General features: G+C 32.4%; 1 protein-coding gene across 2 annotated transcripts in view; it reads left to right on the forward strand.

Moving 5' to 3' along the window:
- The window catches only part of l(3)76BDm (trafficking protein particle complex subunit 8 homolog l(3)76BDm), a 45680-nt gene that overhangs the window by 7931 nt on the left and 14604 nt on the right, over window positions 1-23145 (forward strand). For both annotated transcript variants that reach the window (XM_072546833.1, XM_072546834.1), the window contains exons 6-9: window positions 8715-8910; window positions 12778-13038; window positions 16453-17229; window positions 20993-21360. In XM_072546833.1, coding sequence (XP_072402934.1) covers window positions 8715-8910; window positions 12778-13038; window positions 16453-17229; window positions 20993-21360 — 1602 coding nt within the window. The remainder of the gene's footprint in view (window positions 1-8714; window positions 8911-12777; window positions 13039-16452; window positions 17230-20992; window positions 21361-23145) is intronic.

Here is a 23145-nt window from a genome sequence, read left to right on the forward strand (position 1 = left end):
TATATAAAACAAAATAGGAAGAGGTAAAGCTATAACAAGAAAGTTACATTCCCTACTATGGAATAAAAATTTGTCAAATCAACAAAGAAAAAGTTGTTAACATCGTTGGTAGAAAGCACTGTAACATACTGAGCAGACGTCTGCACATTATCAAAAGAGAATAAAAGAAAAATGAATACGTTTAAAACAGTGTTTTATAGGAGATGTTGTAAGTTACATTATTAGACCAATTCAGAAATGAAGAAATTAGGAATAGAATGGGTATAGAAAAGACATTAGTAGAGGGAGAGGCCGTCCACCAAAAAGATGGAAAGAAGGTATCAAAAAGGCGGTTAGAAGGAATCAATTTGGATGAAGACTCCGTGAATGATAAAAAAGAATGTCGTAAGGTCTGCGCGAGAAACGGCTAAGTCAGCTGTAAAGAATCACGAATTTATATATATATATATATATATATATATATATATATATATATATATATATATATATATATTGGGTTTGAAATTTCCGCGGGAGCTATATGTGGTAGAAATATAGAAAGTTGTACTTAGATTTCTCAAGAAAAATCTTTATTTTCAAAAATAAGGTTACAATTTACTACAAACTACAATTACTAATTACTAATTCTACACAGATTTATGACTAAACTTCAATATAATAATAATGTACTAATAACTTTCTTCTTCTTTTATACCTTCGGTTGTTGGCTTTGCTGACTCCTCATAGTCAGGGGACTTACGGTCACATTTCTCCTCCCTCCTTTGGATTGGACTTGAAGTCTTGGTTATCTCTGCTATGAGCTCTTCTAGTATTTGGATTTGGGCAGGATGCAGCTTCTCTCCAAAGAGAAACTTGGAAATTCGTTTTCTTTTTTTAATTATGAAAAGCAGTAAGAGTGCTGAAATAAATAGTAATATGGCAATGGACGAGGTGCTTAGTCCTATGCTTAGATAGTGGGGCAGAACATCTGCTGCTTCTAAATGTTGAATTTGACCATGTGTCTCTGGGATTCTTAACTTTTCAATTTTCATTTTGTGATCTGGTAATAACTTTAACGGAACAATCTTTGGAATGTAAATATCCTTTTGCTGAAATGGATCCCCTCAATGGTTATCGGTTCCTCTGTCATCAGGATGCTGGTTGATGTGATATCGAACTGTTGGATTTTTATTGGAGTTCTCAGTGACTATTGTTTTCGTGCAGTTATATACATTGGGTATTATACATTGAGTCTGTACCTGGCTGGAACGTACTATACTATCGTCTTGTCCAATACAGGTGTCAAACCATTTGTTATTGACATAGTAATTTGTATTTGATCTTTATTTTTAATTGGATAGATTTTAAAGGCTGTGTAAGGATTTTCATGGAGTATAGGAATTTTGATTACTATGGGCATTCTATTTGGTGTTACACAAACTAAAATTTTAGGTGATTCTATAAGTTTGTATGGGTGATTCTATAAGATTCGTTAGTACTGAGTATTGAATTTCGGTTTAATTTTAAGAAGATTATCTTTCAGATATTCTATTCTTTTAGAGTAAATAACCATATAATTTGAAATATTTAATTCGGATAAGGTAATAGTTCTAATAAGTTTCATTATGAATTGATTTATATTTTGTATATTTATTATTTCATTGTGTAAGACAATGTAACTGTCAAAATCAGCAGATAACTTGTTAATTGTCGAGATAAGTGTGGTATTATCGGTATTTATTTTTTCTAAAAGCTTATCGAATCCCGTATTGAAAGAATTTCCCTAAGATATTTCATTATTAATTTTTTTTATGATTTCATTTTGTTTATTTTCTATAGAAACTATGTATGCCTTTAATAGATCGAGTCGTCTGGGTTATATGCAATATATTTGATGGCAGTGCCCATGAAATTAAAGAGTCCTCTTTTGTGTTTACGAGTTATTTTGTGTAGGTCGTCTTTTGCTTGTTCCCATGTGATTTTACTGGGAGTAAAGGAGTGAAAGGGGAGCTTTTTTGAGATGATCTTTGAAGTAGTTTGTTGGATTAGTGTCAATGATATTTGAGAGTTTTTCTAAAGAAATATGGAGGAAGTGCCGGTGATGATGGGAAATTTCACTTGATTTTCCTATCTCTTTAGTATAGTATCCATTATTCGGAATCTCCTGAATCTTGAGTTGATGGCCTAGTGCGAGGATTTGCCTGTGAACAATTTGGGTTTTGAATATCCCTCTCCTTGATCTTTCGTTTTACAAATTTAAGGTGTATACTTGTTACACTTTGTTTGTCTGTTTTTCCGATAATTTTCGTTTTATCTTGTTTTTTCGGGTGTATTATCGAAGAAGGAGCTTGTAATTTAGGTTTATGTTTTTTCTTTGAAACGTTTAATGATTTTGTAAGGTCTACTTAGTCTTAGTCTACTTACCTAGAAAAGGGAGAAAAGTTTGTGGTACTGTGAATTGATTGATTATAGATTAGAATTGCATGTGTTACAATGTCAGCTAGTGAATAATTTAGGTTTTGAGCATTGAGGGTCCTAAGTTTCTCGATAAGAGTAGAGTGAAAACGTTCTACGGGAGAGTTTGAAGAAGAATTGTTTACTGTCTTAAAATGGATTTCTATTTTATGCACGTTCAGAAATTCTTTAATCATAGCTGAATTTAATTCTGTACCGCTATCACATACAATCTTTTTTGGATAATTGTGGTGTAAGAAATAGCGCGTTAATCTACTTAGTATCGAAATGGAATTTTTATCGGGTAGCCTGTAACATTGGCCATACTTAGAAAAGGAATCTATTATTATTAAGTACATATTTTTGTTGCATGAAAGAGGTCAATATGTAGAATCTCGGTTTTTGACCTAATAACGGTCCTAGTTGGGTGAGTTTATAGGGGTGTAGCTCATATTTATTTTTTAAGCAAATTTCACATTTATTAATAAAGTTTGAAATAGTCGTTTACATAGAAGGCCAATAGAATTTTTGTTTTAGATGCTTGTAGGTCTCAATTATTCCATTGTGGTTTTTAGTATGATATTTTTTCACGCACTCAATTGGTTGATCCTTTTCTTCAAGATCTTGTAGTAATGTGTTGCAGAATATTGTTTTTACCATGGAATCTATCTTTTCTCTAAAGTTATTTCAAAATGGTCTAAATTCATGAGGTATAGTCATTGCAAATTTTTGATTAAAAAATACTTTGTAGTGTATCTGATATTTGCGTTTCCCAATTTTTCGCGAGAGTTACGGTGTACCGATGCTTATTAAAAATTCTTTTGTATTTTATTTAAAATTTATTACATTCTGTTTTAAAGATAATATTTATTTATTTATTTATTTACGGGATGTCCCCATTTTACAAAATTTAAAAATAAAATATGCTAACCATAATACAAGTACATACTAAAACTAAGTATTAAATAATGATTAAATAATTATTGTTAAACAAAGGATTAAATTAAGTAAATTAAATTAAATTTCCTGAAGATCTTAATAAAATGAAATGATCTTAATAAAATAAAATAAAATGAAATGATCTTAATAAAATAAAATGAAATGATCTTAATAAAATGAAATGAAATGAATACTCCAAGTTAAATGTCACTCATCTTTGATTCCTAACATACTCAGTTAAACTCAGTTAAACAGTGCTTAAATCTTACAGATTTTATATCCACTAGATCATGAGATTGGCTAAAGTCATTTCCCAGGATCTGAATCCTGTTAATAGGAGAGAATTTGCCATAGTTACTGTGATAGTGTTTTATAGAAAACAAAGGCATGTCTCTAAAAATTCTAGTGTTACATCTAAAGTTGATAAGACTTAATAAATCAGAACAGTCAATGGTATGATCAAGGAGTTTATGGAGAAAAACTATATCACATTTAGTTCTGTAGTCTTCTAAGGAACTGATAATTAGCCTTGACCTTAGTTCTACCGAAGACATGTTCCTAAAGTTTAATCTATAAGCACAAATCCGGAGAAACTTATTTTGAACTTTTTCAAGGGTGTGAATATGGTTAAAATACTATGGTGACCATACTATAGAAGCATAACACAGGATGCTACGGACGAAAGTAAGATATAAAATTCTATATGTGGGAACTGAAAGATCTCGAGAGTTTCTTGTGATAAATCCTAGATTTCGGTAAACTTTATTTGACAAATTGTTGATGTGGGGGATAAATGACAAGGAACTGTCAAATAACACTCCCAAATCTTTTATTTCAGTCACTCTTGATAGAAGGCTTGTATTAATGTGATAGTCGAACACAACGTTATTTTTAGATTTGCTAAGGTATATAACAAAACACTTATCTTTATTTAACTGGAGACCATTGGAAAGATACCAATTATACAGGGAAATAAGGTCTTCCTGGATCCTTAGACAATCAGGTAGATTTGAAACTTTAAAATATAACTTAAGGTCATCAGCAAATAGCAAAAACTGACAAACCTTTATTACCTCAGAAATATCATTAATAAACAAATTAAAGAGAAGAGGACCCACATGTGAACCTTGTGGGACCCCTGAACTGACAAAGATAGGAATTGAAAGTGAACCCTTTATAAAAACAAACTGAATTCTTTCATCAAGAAAACTACTTATCCATGAAAGAAACTACTCAGGAAAGCCAATACATATTAATTTAAAGATGAGTAAAGAATGGATTAATGTGTCAAAGGCCTTCGAGAAATCAGTATAGATGGAGTCCACTTGGTACCCATCCTCAAAAGCCCTGATAATGTAATCATGATACAAAACAAGATTTGTAGATGTAGATTTACCCTGCCTAAATCCATGTTGCTCATTAAACAAGAGATTCCTACAATGCCAAGTAAGATATTTGTTTAGAATTAGTTCAAACAGTTTAGGGATGGCAGATAACATAACAACAGGCCTATAATTTTTTATATTGTCTCTGTCACCGTTTTTACATACAGGAGTTATATAACTGTAACGCCACTTACTAGGGAAGGTGTTAGAATTAAATAATACATGTAAAGGTTTGGATAGACTATAGACACATCTTTTTAAGAAATATGTAGGAATATTATCAGGGCCATAACTCAGTTTATCCTTTAGACCATTTAGACTCAAAGACTTCAGAAAGTGAAAATTGGATAAATGGAATGTCAACAGAATTTTTTACTTTAAAATTGAAGTTTACTTAAATTAACTTTGTCTGAGCGATATACACTAGAGAAATGGCTCGCAAACAAGTTCGCTATTTCCTCACTTGATTCAGCTAACAAGTCATTAAAAATCATGACATTTGGAATTCCGTGGCTTTAATTCAAAGAATTTAATGGTTCCAAAATTGTTTTGAGTCTGAGTGAATAGATTCCTCAATGTTGGAGATATAAGATCTGTAGAATTGATCTGTTAATGTTTTACATTGTGTTCTAAGATCTGAAAATAAGGTATAATCAGCTGCTAACTGAGTATGTTTGAATCTAGCATGAAAAGCTTTTTTTTTAAATAACAAGTTTTTTTAAATCTGGAGAAAACCAACAAGGAAATTTTGAAGGTTTATATGTTTTTTTCGGAACAAAGAGTTGATATTGTTTCAGAAAGAACTTCATAAGAATTATTTACTGAGCTATTAATATTTGAATCATCAAAAACAATATTCCAGTCAACTGAAGAAAAATAATTATTTAGAACTACAAAATTTGCATTACTTTGATAGTCAAAATATGTAGTATTATAATCTAATTGTTTAATATTATCATTAAAACTAAGATCACAAGTAATTGCCACATGATGAAAATTATTGGGAAGCAAAGTGTCCACTGCCTCATACACTGACAGTTTCTGATAGTCTTCAATACTGTGGAAAATGAGATCCAAAAATACTCCACGTTGATTCGGTATAATATTTGATTGCCTCAGGTTCAGGTAAGGGAAGCATTCGCCTATCAGCTTTGCTGGATAGTTTTGTGGGCAGTCAACGAGCAAGACCTCTTAATTTGGGTAAGCCCAAGAAGCTAGTGGTAAATTGTAGTCGCCAAATGAATATACAGGTACATCTGGCCTATTGTTTTTAATAGTTTCAATTGCCGAGCAATGACTAAAGTAAATATCTTCTGATGAGTTTGGAGGAATGTACGCTCCACCCAAGATAACTGATGCACATTCATAATCCACTTGAACAAACATATGGTCAACATTATTAATGACAGATTTGATTTGTTTAGCTTTAAAATGGTTTCGTAACAAAATTAAAACTCCTCCTCCACGCTGCTTAGTGCTAGTTCTTAAGTTACGATCCAATCTGAAAATGTGGTAGCCAGAGTTTAACAATTCATTATCTGAATAATCTTGATTAAGCCAAGTTTCTACCAGAATGATGACATCATAGTTGCATTGGACGATGGCGGTTCGAAGTTCATTGAGTCGAGTACGTATTCCTCCAAGATTCTGATAATATAATAGTGTTTATTGCGATTGGTTTTTTGAAGTTTTTTTAGCAACTGCCGGAAGCCCCTTTGTAAATTTAATAATCAAGTCAGATTCTCCCTTCTGTTCTCGAGTACGCAACTCTGTCAAAACAGTTTTAAATTGTTCCTGTTGAAGTTTCGTTTTATCGTAGCCTATTTTTATGCCATCCTCAATGCGATTGCGCTTATTAATTGCGTTTATGACTAAATGTCGGTGTCTGGTTACCACCTTTATTGGCCTGTTTTTGCCATCAGATGTCTGCCCCACTCGTAATATCTTCATCACATCGTTCTTACCAAAGTTCTAACAAGACCAATGTTGTTGAAAATGGGAGTAAGTGCGCTGTTATCAGCATTTATTCTTATTTTACTCTACCCATAGTGAAAGAAATAAATATTTTTGGCATCCATATTGATAATAAACTCTTATGGACTAGCCACACAAGACACGTAAAGCAAAATTGTGAGAAAGGGCTCAACATTCTGCGTGTGGTTTCCAAATCTAAATAGGGTGCAGATGTTAAAATATCCCTTACTTTTTTTAATTCTTAGGTCCGCTCAATAATGGATTATGTATGTACTCTTTATGAATCAACTAGCAAATCACACCTATTAATCCTAGACAGAATTCAATATAAGGCAATTAAAATAAGTCTAGGAACTATGGTGTCGTCATCTAATTGTGCAGTTCTCGCTGAAGCACAAGAATCACCTTTATGCTTTCGAACACAGTGTTTAGCCAATAAACAGTTAATAAAGTACAGACGTTTAGTACATTATTTATGGTGTGAAGAAAATATCAAATATAGCGGTCCAGAATCTTACAAACAAATATTGGAGAATTAAAACTTCTCCCCCTCTTGCTGATGCCTTTATTGACACTGAGAGACATAAAGAACTAATACATAGTCAAAAAAATATCCTGTTTACGAAATTATTTTTGAGGTCTTAATATTAAAATCAACCATTATACTTACAAAATATCCGGATAATATATTTCTATCAAAATTAATTTTCAAATCTATACTCTGTAATTTAGGAGAGAATAAAATAATCATCTATACAGATGGATCAAAAAAAAGATTTAAAACAGCGTGTGCATTTTTAGTTTCTAATATTAACCATGTTGAGCAATATCAAGTTATACATTATTTATCAATTTATAGTGCAGAAGCTATAGCTCTTGGGAAAGCTTTAGATTGGTGTGAGATTAATTTACCTTTATCTATGGTAATTGTAACAGACTCTCTTTCAGTTTTGCATGCCATTAACCTTGCATCCTTGGAATTATTATGAAATTAATATTATACTATCTATAAAAAATAGTATATATAAACTGTAGTTTATCTTGCAGCTAAAAAAGCACTTGACTCAGATTGGAGGGTAAAAATGTGCAACTCGTCAGATATTATTAATTTATATAAGACTGATGTTAAGGTTAGATGGGAAGCTCAGTATAGAAAATCTTCAACTATATCGGAGAGTACCTTATTTTAAAATTCATCCGGTTTCACCCACAAACACTCCTCACATCAATTTGTGAAATTATAATAGATATAAGGCATCTATTATATCACGTTTAAAACTGAAACATGGACGATTTCCAGCACATCTCTTTCGGATTGGATCTTAGATACTCCGTGTTGTTTCCACTGTCCAGAAAAACCTTTAACGGGTACAAATCACGTTTTCTTAGAGTGTGAAAAATATACTGCACATACAGAAATGCTGTAGCAAGAACTGAAACAAGTCTAAAAACTAACATTCCTGCTTTATTAGCACAACAAGAGAAATAAATTATCAACATTTTAATCAAGTTTGTTTTAGAAGCAAAAATAGGTATTTAGCTTAAATATGATTAAATATATATATATATATATATATATATATATATATATATATATATATATATATATATATATATATATATATGTATATATGTATATATATATATGTGTATATGGATATATAGAGGTAATAAATTACTACAAACATTCTGTAATTACAATCCTAACCTCTGTTTTACCCCATTTGTCGTTACCTCCTGCCGTGACCTAGTCTAGTTTGTCTTAATAACAATGTCTTGATGGGTCCCTAGACGAGAAACGAGTGTCCATGTTTCATCCCGATCTTATCCTTAATTTAAAAAAATACAAATATTCTGTGGCGAATAGACATGTTCTAATGCCATCCACTCTCTACACACACATAAAATAATTACAGAATGTTGAAAACTGTCACTTATGCTTGTTTGTCGCACTAGGTTTCTATTTATTTAATATTTTTGCAGAATGCCCCAGTTTGCTACCAGAGCAACGATTTTAGGATCTGAATGTTTAAAATTTCGAAAAATGTATGGAGAAGCAGCTCACCAGTTGATTAGAATGATAGGAGAAGAATCTGATTTGCGTTCTGCTTTGCTGCTTGAACAAGCTTCATATTGTTTTCTGCAAACTAAAATGGTCAGAAAATACGCTTTTCATATGGTAAGTACCATTTTAAGTAACTTGAAAATGTACTCTTAATGTTGTTTCTTTGGCTATATTACTGTCTATATATATATATATATATATATATATATATATATATATATATATATATATATATATATATATATATATATATATACAAACAACACAGTTTATTAGGGCTGCAGTCAGAAAGATTGGCCGGGATGTTACAGAAACACTCTTCTGACTTTTGGTATAGCTTTCGGAATTGTTTTATTCCTTCTTCAAGACACTGTAATTAGAAGAATGTGTAAATATTTACAATATATCACAAATTGTCAGTGCAACTTACTAGTCGTTGAGATTATTTATATAAAGCTATGACACTCAACATTAATAACACACATATAAAATATAACATATAAAATAATGAACAAAATTTATATTTTATATATTATATTTTATATGTGTGTTATTAATGTTGAGTGTCATAGCTTTATATAAATAATCTCAACGACTAGTAAGTTGCACTGACAATTTGTGATATATTGTAAATATTTACACATTCTTCTAATTACAGGGTCTTGAAGAAGGAATAAAACAATTCCGAAAGCTAAACCAAAAGTAAAAATAGTGTTTCTGTAACATACCGGCCAAACTTTCTGACTGCAGCCCTAATAAACTTTTTTCTTTTATATCGACAGTCAATAATATCCAGTATTTCTTATATATATATATATATATATATATATATATATATATATATATATATATATATATATATATTTGAATTCTTCACAGTTTTTAATGTCTAATGTACCCATGTCTTAATAGAAACTTCAGCATTTTTGCTTCAGCGTTTGCTTTTTATTAATTTGATGATAGCCCTAAATTTTCGTATTCGAATCATTTAATATATATTTTCCTTGTCTTTTGTCATAATTACTAGATCGTCTGCAAAGAAAACAATTATTGTGCCCTGGTTCCCAAAATCTATTCCATTCCTGGTCCACTTAATATTCTTTTTATTATTACCATCGAGTTATGCTATACTGCTCTCTCACTCTAGGAGAATCTTCGGAATGACACTTTATATTCTCCGTATTTGTATTGCAAGATCCCTTTACTCTGTGATTTTATCGTTATATTTAACACGCAGGTTTGTTGTTAGATATCTTCATATCAATAGGCGCTGTTTATCTAGTTAGTTTGTTATCTAGTATGAGATTTAGTCTATTATTTATGTGGTTGGCATGTAACCAATGTATAATGGTATAGTCTATGGTCCCAGTATAGCTTGCAGTTGTTATTCTTCATATTACGGGGGCGTTTTTATAATAATAGGGAGGGTTGATTTGGAGAAGTTTTAGTTTAGTGGTTAGCTCCTGATGGAGTATGAACGCCCTTTAATGTTTTTTTCCATGAAACCGTCTGTTCTACACCGGTCGTACTGCAGCATATTGACTTTAAGTATTATACAAGTCCTCGAGACTTCGGAGGATCTGCTATATATAAGCACTTCGTCAATAACCGATAGACCTTTTTTTGTCCAGGTATATCAAGGGCCCATGTATCAAGACTAAATCGAACCTTATCATAGCAATAGTAAGTTTTGCTGAAGCTGCCTTACTATGCTGAAGCTTCAACGTTAGGACTCTGATTGGAGTCATTAAGATCTATTTAGCACAGAGACAAGAGTCCGCGACCGTAGTCGCCCTCTGCTCTTTTATATGTGCTTTATAGGCCTTGATATTTTTATTTTAGGCTCATAAGAATAACTCATTTCTGATCCATCTCGTTTTGTTTCCATATCATGGTGGTGTATCAGCATGGTATAGGTGTGTATATATATTTTATGTTTCTTGTATTTTGTTTGCGTATTTTGTACGCGTATTTTGTTTGCGTATTTTTGTATGAGTATTTTGTATGCTTATTTTGCATACGTATTTTGTTTCGTATTTTGTTGGCGTATTTTGTATGCGTATTTTATTGCATGTTTTGTTTGCGTATTTTGTCTTCGTACTTGATATTTGTGTGTTATGCATTTTAGTATTTCGTTTTTGAGTTTTGTGTATTGCGTGTGTGTGGTATAGTTATTGCACCTTATTCTTAGGACGTTCTTATTAATTGGTACAGGCTGTGTCGAGAATAAGGAATTTGTCACCCAATCTGTCCTGCGCGAAGTTGTACTTAGTTTAGAACTCCACCGCACAGTCTCAGGCGGACAAGGCCTGTTAAATGTGTGATGGCTTTTTGGACTTGCACCTGAGGATATTTGACGATATACTTCAGGTAGTTTGTGGTTGGAATTACGTTATCCTGAAATGGCAAGTTTAATACGCTCTGTTTTGGGAAACATGTTTCAATATGTGTCAATAGTTCGACGTTATATTGTCGACATAGCCCTGACTGACTTCTTCAATAAGCCCTCTATGGAGAAATTTTTCATTAAAATGCCCGTTTTTACTTGTAAATGTCTTGTTGCCCCAGTTTAAGTGATGTTTCCAACTGCTTTTGCTACATGTATCACGGTGGTCAGCATTATTTCTTTAGCTGGTGTACTTACCTATCTATTTCTCATTTCTGGATATATTCTATTAATTTTCTAATGTAGTAATTCTATTCTATTTACCAATCGTTTTCACAGGATGGCCTTCTGGAATCAGTCCTTCCAATGTTAGACAGCTGTCGTGGTCAGAACTTAATATCCATACCATTGTTGTAAGCTGCACAGCCGCAGCAATCGCTGCTATATCAGTTTATTCTACATACTTGAGTAGGACTTCGTTTTAATTTTTAATAACGTGCCTAATTTCTTACAACAGTTTATTCTTGCTAGCGGTGGTCTGATAATTGGGTGTGCCCATTAAGCTCTTATAAAGCACATTTCGCTTACTGGATCATCATGTAACTTTGTTGTTGGGCTGCTCTGGATTATAAGGTCGAATTACTTGTGCAATTAGCTCAGATGTCTGTTCAGGACTTTGGTTATCTGCTTCATCTACCACTATCTGCTGATTATTGATGGTCTCTGGAAAAAGGTTATTTTGAAAAATAACGAAGTATTGATACGCCACTATTTTTTCAAATATGTACAGGGTGTCCCAAATTGGTATGTTTTGCAGGGTATACCTCAAACTAGAGGAAATAGAAAAAAAATAGTTAATAGCTCCCCACATTATCGAGATACAGGGCGATTATTGAAAAATGTGAAAACGACAAGGTTTATATCTTCTTTATTAAGAAAAATTTTAAAAAACTTTATTGAAACTTTTGAAGGAAATAGGTATTCCAAAAACAACTGCTGGGAGAATTTTAAATTTAGACATTGTCGTACATCTGTCCCACAAAAATTATACCTATTATTTGAGACGGATACCATTTGTAGAATGGGGAATAGAAAAATGTATTGAAAATCCAAATTTTTAATCGGATAATTAAAAATGTAAACGAAAAATATTAAAATATATAGTATGTCCCATATAAAAAAACATAAGTAGGTATTATATCTTTTTAGTGAGACCCCCCAAAAAAGACCCCCTAAGTAAGAAATTTTTGTACGCTACTGAAACCTTCCATAAGATATCTATCAAAAGTTCCAATAAAGTTTTTTTAAATTTTTCTTAATAAAGAAGATATATAACCCTGTCGTTTTTGACATTTTTCAATAATCGCCCTGTATCTCGCTCTATTGATGATTTGATTGGGCAATTGTTACTTTAACGAAAAAAGAAGTCATGACATCTCCACTACTTTTTTTCTACCTCCTCTAGTTTTCGGCATACGCTGCAAAGCTTATCAATTTGAGACACCCTGTACTTGAAGTTGTGGATATTCCTTGCAAAATGATTCCATTTATTATTATTTGTACTATTACCGTATGAATTTATTTTAATATTACAGGTGTTAGCGGGACATCGCTTTGCTAAAGCCGCACAACGAAAATTCTCTTTAAAATGTTACAATCAGGCATATCAAGTATACAAAAATACAGGATGGGACCTGGCCACTGATCATATACATTATACCATTGGCCGACAAGCAAACAATTTGCAACAATTTGATGAAGCTGTATCATCTTTTGCCAAACTTTTAACAGGAGAGAGTAAACAGACTGCCCAGCAGCAAGCTACATATTTAAAAGAATATTTAACAATTTTAGGGGTAAGACCATTTTATTTTTTGGAATAAAAAAATGTTATAAAAGCAGTCTACTATCATTTATCCTATTGTTGTTATTTGAAATCAATATTGATTTTACAGAATTTTTTAGTTATTTTTAACTTATTGCTGTTTTATTCTTCCTAGTTTTAGTGCTCTTTTAAAAGAAACTAATTTTTATTTCCCTTTTTATTCTTTTTTCTTAAATCTAATTATTTTTCCATATTCATCTATTTAGACTATTTTTCTGATATGTTTGTATTGTCTTTTATTAAGCTGTATGTTTCCTTAATCGTTATGTTGAATTTGATTATCGAGAAAAATCGATAGAAAGAATGCTTTCTCTAAATCAAATATTATTTTTCAAGAGAATTGTCAGCGGTCACAAAATGAACAGGCCTTATTCGATGCTTGGAAAGCTGCCGAGAATCACAAGGTTCAACTAAGTAAAACTGTAGCTGTTCTCGAAAGACAAATAGCACAGGTACAGACACAACTTCAGGATTGACAACAAAAGTCAACCAGGCAGAAGAAAGAAAAAAAGAACCAGCAAAACAAGCAGAATACTGCACAGACGACGAGGAATTAGCCAAGGAGACGGAATGGATTAGACTAAAAGAAAAAAATTACAAAAATCGAAAAATGGATACTTCCCTTACACCACCAAAACCTGTCTCCAGAGAAATGACAGACAAGAAAATCAAAATGCGGCCCCCAGTGATAATAGAAAGCATTAAACAATACGATATCTCAAAAAAATATCTTCAATTAAAGAAAATTTTGATAAAATAAAGGCAGATATCGAGCACAGTTTTATTAATTAAATCTTGCTAAAGTACTTTCGCCTCCTAGAGCATCTTCATGGGCATTTCGTCAATTTTGGGCTATCCAACAATCGCAGAATGTCATAAACATAAAATTGTACATAACACTACACTAAACAAGGACAAACAGTTTAAAATTATTTAAAAAATAGTCGAAGCTACATTCTGGTCGGCAACAGGAGAGAGAATGTCGAAATGCCCCTGTAGATGCTCTAGGAAGCGAAAGTACTTGGGCAAGATTTAATTAATAAAACTGCTTGATATCTGCCTTTATTTTATCAAAGTTCATTTATTTGAGCATTCAACCTTATATCAATTTGAAGAAAATTTTTTTCACTACAAAAATTGTTAATAGTGATGTAATAAAATTAATGTTCAAGATAGTGAAAAGTATAGAATAGTTAACAAAAGCTTTAAATGAGGAGAATTATCAATACCACTCATATGAAAATTAGCAGGGCAGGCAGTTTAAAGTTATAGTGAAAAAATGCATCACTCTTTGTTCAGAGAAAGATATTGTAGCTGATCTACAAAACAGGGGCTACAAAGTGATAAATGTCGTCAATAAACTTAAATGGCGAACCAAACAGCCATTAAACATGTTCATAGTAACCTTTAGGTAAGATAAAGACGTCAGTAAGAGTTATGAGATTACGCACATCTTGGGATTAAGAGTGGAGATCCAGCTGGTTAAGAGCTCTAAATTAGTGCCACAATGTAAGATATGCCAAGCATATGGACATACTTTGAAATACTGGGCCAGAGAACCAAGATGTGTTAAATGCACAAAAAAGCATTTAACTAAAGATTGTTACAAGCCAAAAAAACGCAGATCCAAAATGCGTCCATTGTGGTGAAAAGCATCCTGGCAATTACAGAGGGTGTGTTGTCGCAAAAGAGATGCAGAAAATAAAAAACAGAAATACAAAAAAGGTCAACCTACCAAATCCTCCAGAAGGAAGAATAACTAAAAATAAAAAAAATGCTACTGATTGGAAAAAAAAAAACAGGGAGAGCTAGTGTAAATAAGAAATATAACGATGCATTAAAACCAACAATACAAATCTACAAATGGAAAACCAGAATGAGAAAGAATTAGACTCGACTTAATAGATTTCTTCGTAATTAAAAATATTTCAGTCAATTACCTAGACATTGATGATGATTGGGAGATTAACTCCCATTCATCCATAAAGCGATACGATCATTAAAAAAGATAATTTTCCAACATTAACTAATAAATGAACGGATTGGAAAGTTTCAAACTAGTCTTGAAGAGAAAATCAACCTGGTAGTAACGCTACAGAACTGAGAGTAGCTAGATGAAGAAGTTGAACTGTTTGTGTACAATATCCAGCAAGCGGCATGGGAAGTAGAGAAAGTAATAAGGCCAACATTTCCTAAAGCAGTAATGACTGAAATAAAAGAAAATATCAACCCAAAAAAAGCTCCAGGCTATGATTTAGTCACTGGCGAGGTAGTAAAAAACCTACCTCGTAAAGCTATTGTGAAATACCAATCTTATTAATGTTGCCTTTAGGCCTTTAGTATGTACCCAGATTATGGAAAATAGCGGAAATCATAATGATTGCTAAACCAGGAAAACCTCCCAATGAAGGTTCTTTGTATAGACCAATATCACTACTTCCTGTAATATCACAGGTATTCGAGACTCTCCTACAAAAAAGAATGAAAACAATTATTGAAATAAAAAACTTGATTCCTACACATCAATTTGGCTTTAGACATAAGCACGCGGCAATTGATCAAGTGCATAGAATCATAAATATCATTGAAAAATCATTAGAAGAAAAGAAGGTATGTTCTACTATATTTCTTGATGTTGCTCAAGCCTTCGATAAAGTATGGCATGAAGGTTTGGTATATAAACTAAAAACATTTATTCCCAAGCTATATTCTCAAATTTTACAGTCTTATATATCTGAAAGACATTTTAGAATTAAACAAGAAAACACCTATTCAGACATAAGTGAAATTAGAGCAGGAGTTCCGCAAAGTAGAAGAGGCAATAAACAAACTACAAACAGCAGTTAACAAAATACATTTTGTTAACTGCTGTTTTGTGTATAAAATACGGAACAGCGACCTCGATAAGGACGTGGCTATGGAAACTGTGGCTACAATTATCAAGAAGGCGGCTGGAAAGCATGAAAAACGACTCCATAGTCATGTGAATGTTAAAGCAATCCAGTTTCTTGATAACACAGGGCTAACTAGAAGACTGAAATAGGACAAAGCTCTTCGAACTAGTTTAAATGACAGTGAAAATGCAGAGCATGCTTGTGCGCGTGGTGCATGTTAACATTAGTGCGTTATTTATCAGATTAGAATAAGAGAACACCATAGGGTAAACTCTTGATTTCAAGCCACTCTAGTAATTTAGGATAGATTCAAATTACTTATTGGTCATTTATGACCAGATTTTAATCGTAAATAAAATTATTTCCATATTTCGCATATTTTCGTAAGTTTTCTTTAAATATTTGTCCTCATATTCTGTGTCTCCTTGTTCTGAATCTCATATTTAAGTTCTTAATTTCTTGAGTTCTAGTACCATTATCTTATTTTTCAGAATAAACTCCGGCATGACAAGGAGTCTGATGTGATTGCTAGTTTACTTACAAAAGCACCTATTGCAGAGGATTCTGGCCAAGAAGTATGTCCAATTTTGCCTGTTCCAGAATTGGATATCAAATCCTTAAGACTTTTAGCATGTCCTTCACGACCTATATCGACGCCTGGAAAATTAGCAGCTACAGATATTACTCTCAATGAGTCAGACAATGATGTAACAGACAGCAAATGGACAAAGCTTGAGGAAATGATTGTTCACGAAGCGGAAGGTGTAGCACCTTTGATATTCAAACCCATGGTCACATTGTATGGTATACGCCAATTAGAAAACTTGAAACCTGTAGCTATTATTAACGAACCAATTCAACTTTCTTTGAAGCTGGTGAATTCTCTCCAAACACTACTTAATATGGCAGATATTCATTTATTATGGACCTTTAAGTCGGAAAATACGCAAATAAGCAATGTACCAGGAGTTCAAAAACATGATGCTATTATTAAAACTTACGTTACAAAATCATTAATCATCGCAGGAAGTAGTACAGCAGATATTATTCTCTCTCTTATTCCTTTATCAGAAGGAACGCTGACAATAAATAGTTTTTGTTATACATTAACCAGTTCAACTGGAAGCACAGGAAGCAGTAGTATCAAAGGGAAACAACCAATTAATATCCCTGTGTCTAATCCAAAGAATGCTAGTAGTGATTCTAGTGAAGAAAGTACTACCAAACCCTTAGAAATTGATATTGTACCTCCTGCGCCTTGCCTACAGGTAATATTTTATTTTAATTTTTTACTTTTAGAAATTTACTACACTGATACCATAATATCTTTACTATGGTTACCTTACAATTATTTGACAACTAAAAGATAATTGTCAAATGTTGCTTGTCCGTCCACGGCTGTCAAACAATTCGCTTTTTCTAGGTCTACCAACAGGTGGCACCAGTGTTGAATATAATAATAAATTGAATTATTTTAATACGATATAGTAGTTATTTACGCGACAAGTGCATCAAGTGGCCCTTTTTTTCCATGAGTAAAAAAAGACACTTTATGAATGTGTTGCATTATATAATATTTTTCAACAGCCCTATACAAATAATAAAATCAAAATCGATATTTGGAACATTTTAATTAAACATCTTCAGTAAATTACATCTAGTGACGGATACATATTGATTGAATTGGAAATTATAGAAAATAATACATTAACAAAAAACAACTAAATTATGAATACTTTTTTTTTATTTTGCCATGTGAATATTGAAAACCCAATTGTTTGATTGACTATGTGAATTTTTAATCCAGTCACATTTGTTTCTGTTTGATTCATGGATAAAGCTTTATTTAAATTTTGAACATCTTAAAGAATCCAATTCGTCTCTGTTTTATGTGATGTTTCTCATAATGTGATGCTGAATCATCTTCTAGATCATCTTCTGAATCATCATCTAGATCTTTGTAAAACGTGTGAAGCTCAGTTAATTTTCCGGGTCCGATTTGTCTCCCTTTTTGAAGAGAGGTATTAGGATGCTTGATCTCCATTCTTAAGGAATTGGACTACAATAGGTGGTGTTTGTTTTTCTATTGGCTTATTAGCCACTTTATTTTGTTGCGGATGGGATAACGAGGTATCTATCTTCCTCTTTTTGCTATTTCTTTCCTTTACTCTAAGCAATTCAGATTCTTTCGCCAATTCTTCCTCATCCGTATGGTATTCTATTTTTCCCTCTTCTTCTTCTTTTGGGTTATTTAGGATTTGTTCCAATTGAGCATATTTAAAGATCAAGTTCTTAATCTCGTCACACATCAAATTAAGCACGCACTGTTTTTATATTCCTCTGTCAGGAATCATTTTCACCCTTTGTTTGTCTTCATGCTGCGAATAATTGTTGTTCGTTATTTGATCTTGCGTGGTTTTCCTGGAAAAATTCATTGTTTCTTTGCATTAAAGGTACTTCTGTAGGTGTAGTCGGAGCTGTTGGTAGTGAAAATGCCATTTCAGTAGTTCAAACGGCGAATTTAATTTAAAGAATAACGTTTCTTTTAAATAATTCGCCGCAGTCCGAACCTGTTCTGTGTATACATGGTTCTGATAAAAACTCTGCGATAAGAGGCTATCAGGATTGACTCCTCGGAGACAGGCTTTTTCTGTTTGCTTTTTCAAGAAGATAATTTAATTATTAGATTTACTATTTGTCTGGGTTGGAAAATTAAAGCGAAGTTTTTACATGGTAATAAATAGTTTTGCGATTAAATATGTAAACAGGAATTAGAATAATCTTGATAATAATGATCTAATATTGAAATATATATACCTGTTTTTATTCGCTAAAAGCCAATTAACTAAATGGTTAATGGTGTACTACTTAATGTACTAGCGTTTTTACTTGAAACCAATTAGCAATAGGTAGTTGTTTGCTCGTTGTTTAATAAAATGTATAAAAAAGTGGAAAGAGATGAAGATCGCACCCTCTAAGGGAGAGCGCCCTACTTTCTAGAGAGCGTTCTACTTTTTGCCACGTGCTACTTGAATTTGGTATGTGTGTTTGTTGAAAAATATAAATATGGAAGACAGGCCAGAATTTAATATTCATTTTGTCTCATTAATTGAGAAATTTCTAGGTATCTATGACAACACAAGTCAGTCATTCAAAGTTATTCATCAATAACTTTTTTAATTAGCCGATCTGTTTTAATTCTTCAATGGCTAAAAACATAACATGTTTTTATTTTTATGTCTAATTTTTATCTAGATATTTTAAACACGACCAGACTTATAGATTTTTGTCTAGACCAGAGCTATACCTTACAAGCTGGTGTAAAACCTAAAATTGAGCCAATATATTTTTTAATAGTTCGTCTATCTGACATTTTTGTAAAGAAAAAAAGCTTTTATTCTAAAAAAAATTGTTAGCTTGTATTGTAAAACTATAATGTTTACAATAATAAAACTATTTGTTACGATATTTATTAGAAAAAAAAAAACGTATAAGCAAGAGATGAGGGCTAAAACCACTATACCTTGTTACTAGAATACATTATTTTTATTTACCTATTTAGGCACATGTATACAAAGCTATAAAACACAGTGGTCATTCTGTCAAGGCAGGGTACCAGTAGGCCGATTAAAAAAATTACATAGTTTATTTCTTATTTCTAATGCACCATTTGTTGGTCTGCAATACCTCCCTGGTTGTATTGGATAATTATTAACTATAATATGTTCTTTCAATTGAAATGTGGGATTAGTAAAAACGTCATCATGAACACGTATAAAATTGTGTAACACACAAATAGCTTGAATGATGCTATTAATCTTGTCAATATTGCAACATATTGGCATCTCCAATACCTTGAACTTTGAAGTTACCAAACCAAATGCACACTCAATAGATCTTCGCCCTCTAGAAAGTCTGTAATTAAATATTCGTTTGTCATTTGTTAATTGTCTTCTGGGATATGGTTTTATGACACGATCTGAGAGGGGAAAAGCTTTGTCTGCTGTAAAATAGTAAGGAATACTTGCATTATCATTTTCTCCTGGCAACGGTTTAGGTTCGGGAAGATCAAGTTGGTCGCTAGCTACTGCTTTTCCAAATGCACTTTCTTTGAATGCTCTGCCATCACTATTTCGTCCTTATTCCCCGATATCAACCGACAACAATAGCCCGTCTTCGTCAGCCACAGCTAACAATACAATAAAAAAATATCCTTTGTAATTAAAGTATGCTGGCCCAGATTTCGGGGGGGCTTTAATCCTGATATGCTTTCTATCAATAAAGCCACAGCAAGAAGGCAAATTCCAAAGTTCCTAGTATCTACTTGCTGTTTTAAGCCATAATTCCCTTATTATATTTTGGCTGGAGTACTGTCCAAATTGCTGTCCAAATTTCGCCGGATATTATTTAATTCTTTAAATACATTAAATCCACTATGCCCTTGAATCTCTTTCCAATAAGGGTGTAGCCAAAACTGACGTTACGGACAATTTTTTTTCATACTGTTTATGTTTAAAAGTGTTAAGTGTTTAAAAGTGAAGCATAACTTCATCCTCAGAGGACGAAATTATGAATTTTGAAAAAACTAGCCTGTTCTAATGTCATGCTACTTTAGTGTGCGCTACCTGTCACGCCAGTGCCATACCCTTGCTATGTCACTGCCATGTTACATGTCACGCCACTTTGGTGGGCGCTCTCGCTAAGGAAAACACCAAACAAAAGTCAGGAGGACTAGAATATGAAAGAATGTGCTTCTGAAGATATTTTCTTGTGGCATTTTAATGTTATTTATTATCTTTAATGAGTATCATCAGAAGTTTAATGGCAAATTCGTTTATTTTATAGCTTCGAAGTCTACTTCGGAAATTATTCCAAAACTTTTTTCTTGTACTCACTGAAGTTTACAATGGAATTTTCTGTTTTTATTCATGAATTTAATTTTGCATAATCCATATTCGATCCATATGATATTATTTGCTCTAAAACCTTTGATCTATTGATTTGGTGTACCAAGACCTTCTTAATTTACAGGTATTATTTGCTGAGTTGAATACGGACTTTTTAATGGATGAAATACGCCAAGTTAAAGTTACTTTTTGCAATAATAGTACTGTACCTCTCCAAAACATCTACATAGCAACACCAGTTCCTCATATACTTTCCGACGGTGAAGTAAAAGAAGACATTAGCTGTAACCCAAGTGACCTAAATATACCAGCTCTCAGAGACAAAATGATTAGGAAACACCATGTAACAAAAATTTATGTAACTGGCAGAATTTTGTTACCCGGAAAACAAGCATCCGCATCTATCTGGATTAAGGCGCCCCTTAAAAAAGGAGTTACTAAAGTAGATTTACTTATTTATTATGAAAACCTGTATAGCTTTAATATTCCTAGGTGAGTATTCTTTGTATTTACTTTATTTTCGTAGTTGTACACAGTTTGAAGATCTTTGGCTATATATTTGAATAATACCCTATCATCTGCTGCTCGAATATTATTTAAGCGGAGAACACATCTAAGCGACCACGATCGCGTTTGCGTCCACGATGGCGATGTCGATCTCGGTTTCTTTAGAAAGAAGCATTGTAAAAATTTAATAAAAGGTATGCGTAGGCGTTCGATTTTTCCATTTACAAATGCAGATATTTATGCAGATTATTTTGCAGAAAAAGAAGAGACTTAATAAATGGTATGCGTAGGCGTTCGATTTTTCCATTTACAAATGCAGATATTTATGCAGATTATTTTGCAGAAAAAGAAGAGACGTTTGGGTACATAACATAAACCTGAGGCGCAAGCAACAAGGAGAATTTCATAAATTGTACCCAGAACTTCGCAGAGATGAGAACCGTTTCTATACATATTTTAGAACGAATTTTGAAAGTTTTGATGACATTTTAGATCAGATAAAAAAATCACCAAACAACAAACAAATTTTAGGCAACCATTGATGCTACCGGACGATTTTATTTTTAAAACGTACGTTCTTGTAATCTGGATGGGATAGGTTGAACAATATATGATATTTTTTACAATTTCAATAAGTTTTTCGATATCCATTTTTATTTGCATCGACGCGACCAGCGATAAACGTAAATTGCTGCATTCTGAACGCTAAACTAATTATATCGCCGCGATTGCCGTCAGAACGCTGCACAAATTTCTTTGATCGCCAGCAGGTCGCGACCAGTATGTGCTGGTTCAGTTGTTTCGCGTTCGCTGTCGTGAACGTAATCGCGTCGTGATCGCTTAGGTTTGTTTTCCGCTTTTAATCCACCAATACTCACATAGCGTTTTGTTACACAAATGGGATATAAGCTATTTGGAGTACAAATGTGTTTCGTGAAAATTTGTATCTTGTCGTTGTCACATTTTGGTGATAAACTATTTTCATAAAAGAAAGACTCAGTTATCTTCACAAAAGATAATAAAAAAAAGTAAATAAAATAAACTCTGCAAACAACAAAAACTGCCACAAAAATATAAAAATCATTCACTATTATTTTGATTTTCTTTGGTTTCATATTTTATACTGGATGGACATGGTTGGAAGTTGGTATCTTCTAACTGCTGTTTTGATTATTTTTGTTGGTGGTTCATTTCCAGTAAGAACAGTTTCGTGTTTTTCTAAAACAACACGATCATTTTCTTTTAACGTTTTCGGAATCAAATGAACAGCTGATTTTGTTTGAATTTATGGTTTTATTGGTTCTATTGTTATGGCATGAAGACATTTTCACTTGGATGACCCATTTTATAGACAAATAATATATTTATGCCGACTATATTCAACATCGGTGAGTAAAGATGGAGGAAATGATAAAAAAGATAAGTGAAAAATTAGATAGTATGGAGGAGATGTATAAGAATAGAACAAAAAATTGATGTGCAAAATAATTTTCAGCTAATAAAAGTGGAAGTGGCAGAATTAAAAGCCAAAAATGTAGAATTAAAATCAGAAAATAAAGCACCTGAAAAAAGAATAGAAGAGCTAGAAAGAGAAGTAAGAAAGAAAAATATTATAGTAGGTGTATGATATAACAGAAAAAGAAGGTGAACAAGGAAATGATATGAAAAATAGTATAAAAATATTGCACTTAGATTTCAAGTTCCACTAAATTTTGAAAATACCGACATAATAGATATAAAACGCTTTGGTACCCAAAAATATAATAGCGC

This window comes from Diabrotica undecimpunctata, chromosome 10 (assembly GCF_040954645.1).
Source record: "Diabrotica undecimpunctata isolate CICGRU chromosome 10, icDiaUnde3, whole genome shotgun sequence".
NCBI lineage: Eukaryota > Metazoa > Arthropoda > Insecta > Coleoptera > Chrysomelidae > Diabrotica > Diabrotica undecimpunctata.